Source organism: Girardinichthys multiradiatus, chromosome 17 (genome assembly GCF_021462225.1).
Source record: "Girardinichthys multiradiatus isolate DD_20200921_A chromosome 17, DD_fGirMul_XY1, whole genome shotgun sequence".
NCBI lineage: Eukaryota > Metazoa > Chordata > Actinopteri > Cyprinodontiformes > Goodeidae > Girardinichthys > Girardinichthys multiradiatus.
The window spans coordinates 27,496,612-27,501,319 of NC_061809.1; the positions used below are offsets into that span (position 1 = coordinate 27,496,612).

Genomic DNA, 4,708 nt, shown 5'->3' on the forward strand with positions numbered 1-4,708 from the left:
ACTGCGCAAATGTCAAAGCAACAACTGCAGATTTCTGTTTTTGTACCCGTCGTCTCTTTGTCATCTATAACCATGAGAAATAATTTGGTAGAGAGAAAACAACTTAGTCAAATATTAACAATTTCTGCAGACAATTTTCACTTTTGATTTTACACCCATTTTCACAACAATACTCATTTTTTAATTTAAGTAAGTTAGATATACTAAATATGTAGAGTTTTTCTGCCTTCTTGTCACATGAACTGACTTGCAGGACCCTCAAGGTGTAGAAGTTGGCACACTTAAATCATTCATATTCATACGTTTAACTGTTATGTCACTGGTTGTGCTTTTACTGTCAGGGAGGGGAGGAGCTTCTTGTTTGTCTTATTTAAAGACAGCAGACTCGCCTCAGAAGGCATGTCTGTTTCCAGGAGCACGTTCTAATACTTGCCCTGACCGGGTAAGTGAGCTTTGTGTACTGTTACATCTGACAGGCAGTGAAAGAAACGCTGCTGAAGTTGTTTGTTCTATCTGCAAGATTGTGTGTAAGGAATCCAACCTTTCTCTTGTATTTAAAGCTGTGCATTTGTTTTTTATCCATACAGGAGCAGGAAGGATCATTGACTTTTCTTGCATTCAGACGAGCATCATGTCTGTGGCCAACTATCAGCTCACCGAGGAGCATCTCTGGTGCTGCATCTGCCTGGACGTGTTCACCAATCCTGTCACATTGCCCTGTGGACACAACTTCTGCAGAAGCTGCATCCTGGAGCATCTGAATTCGAACCCTCAGCGGCAGTGCCCCATGTGCAAGGAGCGGGTGGAAAAGAAGCACACGCTTGGGGTGAATACGTTTATATCTGAGCTGGCTGTCCAGTACAGGCAGTCTGCAGGAAGGAAAGCCAGGAACTGCCCACAGCAGCTTGTCGTGATGCCAGGAAAACCTTCTTGTGATCTTCCTGTTGGACCTAAACACCTGTCCTCAAGGTGCTGCTTGCTGTTAGCTGTTACCCTGGTGGCTGTGCTCCTTTTCTTCACAGCTAACCTACATTTCCATCAAAAACTTAACAGCAACGAGAATCCATCGCTCATTTCTTTGGTGGAAAAGACTGAGAACATCTGCTCCGAGCACCATGAACCTCTGGAGCTCTACTGCAAGAATGAACAAATAAGCATTTGTCAGAGATGCAGGACCTCCAGCCACAGGTTCCACCAGGTGGTTCCTGTGAAAGACGTATACGAAGAAGAGAAGTCTGAGCTTGGGAAAACACAAGCCAGGATCCAACAGGTGATCTGGCAGAGACGGCTGAAGATCCAGGAGCTCAAACACTCAATGAAACTCAGCGAGGAGGCTGCGGACAGAGAGATGGCAGATGGGGTCCACATCTTCACCTCTATGATTCAGACTTTAGAGAAAGCTCAGGCTGAGCTGATTGGGTTGATTGAGGAAAAGCAGGGAGCCATGGAGAAGCAGGCTCAGAGTTTCATTGCTGAGCTGGAGCAGGAGAGGTCTAAGCTGAAGAGGAGGCAGGTTCAGCTGGAGCAGCTCTCCAAAGATCCTCTCCTCTTTCTCCAGAGCTTTCCAGTTCTGAACACCGTTCCACCGACTAAAGACTGGACCCAATTGAGGATCTGTCCGGTAATATATGAAGGATTGACGAGGACAGCCATGGTGAGAGCCATGAATCAGCTGACGGAGGTCATCAGAAATGCAATGAATAAGCTGCGGGACGCAGAGACGAAGAACGTCCACCAGTTTGCCGTGGATGTAACTCTGGATCCTGATACGGCACATCCTGCACTCGTTGTGTCAGACAATGGAAAACGGGTCCACCATGGAGACGTCTGGAAGAAACTCCCGTACCAGTCCAAAAGATTTGAACCCGCTATTAATGTCCTGGGGAAGCAGGGCTTCTCCTGTGGAAGATTTCACTATGATGTTCAGGTTAAAGGGAAGACTGCTTGGACTCTTGGAGTTACCAAAGAATCAGTCAACAAGAAGGTGGAACTGAACCTAAACCCAGAAAATGGCTACTGGACCATTCGTCTCCAGAACAAAAAAGAGTTTGTTGCTCTCACTAACAAACCGGTTCCTCTGTCTGTGGGATATAAACCAGATACGGTGCGGCTGTTTGTGGATTATGAAGAGGGTCAAGTATCATTTTATGATGTTGATTCTGCAGTTCTGCTACATTCCTTCTCTGGGTGCTCCTTTACTGAAACACTCTACCCATTCTTCAGTCCAGGTCCAAATGATGATGGCAGGAACTCTGCTCCTCTTATTATCTCTTCTCAACATTGAGAAAAGTCCCGCATTTATTGGTCTTTTTGTCTTTTCGATTTAATGCAAATGTGCAATTTTATTGGGTGTACTTTGTATTTAGCAGAACTTTGACTCTTGGTGTTTTTCTTACATGCATAATAGTAATGGGGATGTTTATACAAAATATAAATTTTTAATGAATATAAGTCTAATGAAAACGTCATGAAAAACTGTTCTCCTTTGTATAACAAAGAAAGAATGCATACAGGGAGAAGATACATAGGTAGGAAAAGTAAAAGGATCAACTGGAAGACAGCAGTAGAGTAATAAAACTACAAATACGTGTAATTTCGTCTTTACATATAACATGGATATCTAATGCAAGAATAAATGTTTATGGAAAAATACTATAGCAATATACTCAGTAAAAATGTCTTTTTATTAGAAATTATCTGCATAATTTCATATTTTGCCATTTTATTTATCAAAGATTTGATAAGTTTCAGTCATTTATAAAGAAGGTGTTGAAAAATACAGTTTCATCAATATATGTTGATGAGATTTTGTAGATCACCATTAATATAGCACCGAGAACAATGAGAGGAAGCAATTTTCTGGCCAGAAACATTGTTGTAAAAGAACACATTTCTCTGGTATTGGAAAATATTGAAAAACGTTCATTTCCATCAAACTGGGAACCAATTCAGTGGCCTAATCTGATCTGAATGACAGTTGAGAGTAAACTTGAAATATGATTTCTTAAAGGATACTGACAAGTTTCTGTTTATGTTGAGGCTTACTGCCAGCAGCACATTGTAGTCATAACCCATTCATCTAGCTGAAAGGAAGCACATTTTTACACATTCAATTCAATTCAAAAATACTTTATTAATCCCAAAGGGAAATTAAATGTTGTTGTAGATCATATTATGAAGGTTTCTTCAAAGAGATGCTGATGGCTGTGGGCAGGAAGGATCTCCTGTAGCTCCGTCTTACAGCAGATCTGAAGAAGCCTCTGACTGAAGACACTCTGTTGTTGTAGGACAGTCTCATGAAGAGGATGCTCAGGGTTCTCCATAATGTTCTTCATTTTATGAAGAATCCGTCTTTCCACAATGATCTCCAGAGGTTCCAGAGGAGTCCCCAGAACAGAACCAGCCTTTTTTATCAGCTTGTTGAACTTTTTTAAGTCCCTGGTTCTGATGCTGCTTCCCCAGCAGATGATGGCAGAAGAGATCAGACTTTCCACAACAGACTTATAAAAGATCTGCAGCATCTTGCTGCAAACACCAAAGGACTTTGTGCTGAAACTACTTTCTTTATGCTTTTTTGTCCAAGTACTTACCATCGCTATTGTTTGTGAAAAATCACACTGCAGGATTAAAACATTATAAACTAAGAGTTTTATCATGTCAGGAAAGAACTAGAATAACTAGTTCACCTGGAAAAATACTGACTGCAAGATAATGAAAGCAAATGTTTTGAAAAAGTGGTTCCTTTGCCTGCATACTTCACTGAATAAACATTCATGTGAAACAAAACCTAAAACAGTCTGTTTGTTCTTCACACATGCTTGGATGGATGGTGTTTTAATATCAACTTAAACAGTTCAGAGAAATTCAAATAACACAAATAAACCACAACGGACCTTACGTTGCTCTGTAAAACAAAAGTAAAAAAGTCCCTTCTGGTTAAGAATACATTTGGTCACCTCCACAGTTAATGTGCACACTCACCTGTGAGCATTGTACTGTGATTACCCTGTATAAAGTGGTTTGGTTTGGCAAAACGGCCACAACAAAATGAAAAAATATAGGTGGGGGTAACCAAACTGGACAGAGGACCAGAGTCTGCTGTTGGCACAGCTGGTGGAGGAGAAGACAGAGAGGTTCCAGGACCATGGTGCGAACAAACAAGCAGATTTGGGAGTACATTCCCCAGTAGATCAATGCGTCGTTCCTTTCAGCACCAGCCTGATATGTTTGCAGCTCTGGTTCCTGCTGCATTCAGAAGCTAGAGGGGAGGTAGCAGCACACCAGAGATCTTCTCCACAGACGGGGATACAAGTCCTGCACAGTGGTCAGAGGGATTTTAAGCCATTCTTCTTGCAGGATAGTGGCCAGGTCACTACGTGATACTGGTGGAGGAAAACATTTCCTGACTCGCTCCTCCAAAACACCCCAAAGTGGCTCAATAATATTTAGATCTGGTGACTGTGCAGGACATGGGAGATGTTCAACTTCACTTTCATGTTCATCAAACCAATCTTTCACCAGTCTTGCTGTGTGTATTGGTGCAATGTCATCCTGATACACGGCACCGCCTTCAGGATACAATGTTTAAACCATTGGATGCACATGGTCCTCAAGAATGGTTCGGTAGTCCTTGGCAGTGACGCGCCCATCTAGCACAAGTATTGGGCCAAGGGAATGTCATGATATGGCAGCCCAAACCATCACTGAT

General features: G+C 42.2%; 1 protein-coding gene across 1 annotated transcript; it reads left to right on the forward strand.

Annotated features, from left to right (window-relative positions):
• The first annotated feature begins 349 nt into the window (after positions 1-349).
• Positions 350-2,400, forward strand: LOC124883217 (E3 ubiquitin-protein ligase TRIM21-like). The gene is made up of 2 exons (XM_047390206.1): positions 350-442; positions 588-2,400. Exon 2 carries the CDS (start codon positions 632-634, stop codon positions 2,282-2,284), a length of 1,653 nt encoding a protein of 550 aa, XP_047246162.1. The 5' UTR covers positions 350-442; positions 588-631; the 3' UTR covers positions 2,285-2,400.
• Positions 2,401-4,708: the final 2,308 nt, after the last annotated feature.

Excerpts from the sequence above, each read along its gene's own strand:
- LOC124883217 (XM_047390206.1), top strand. The coding sequence starts at position 632 with ATGTCTGTGGCCAACTATCAGCTCACCGAGGAGCATCTCTGGTGCTGC.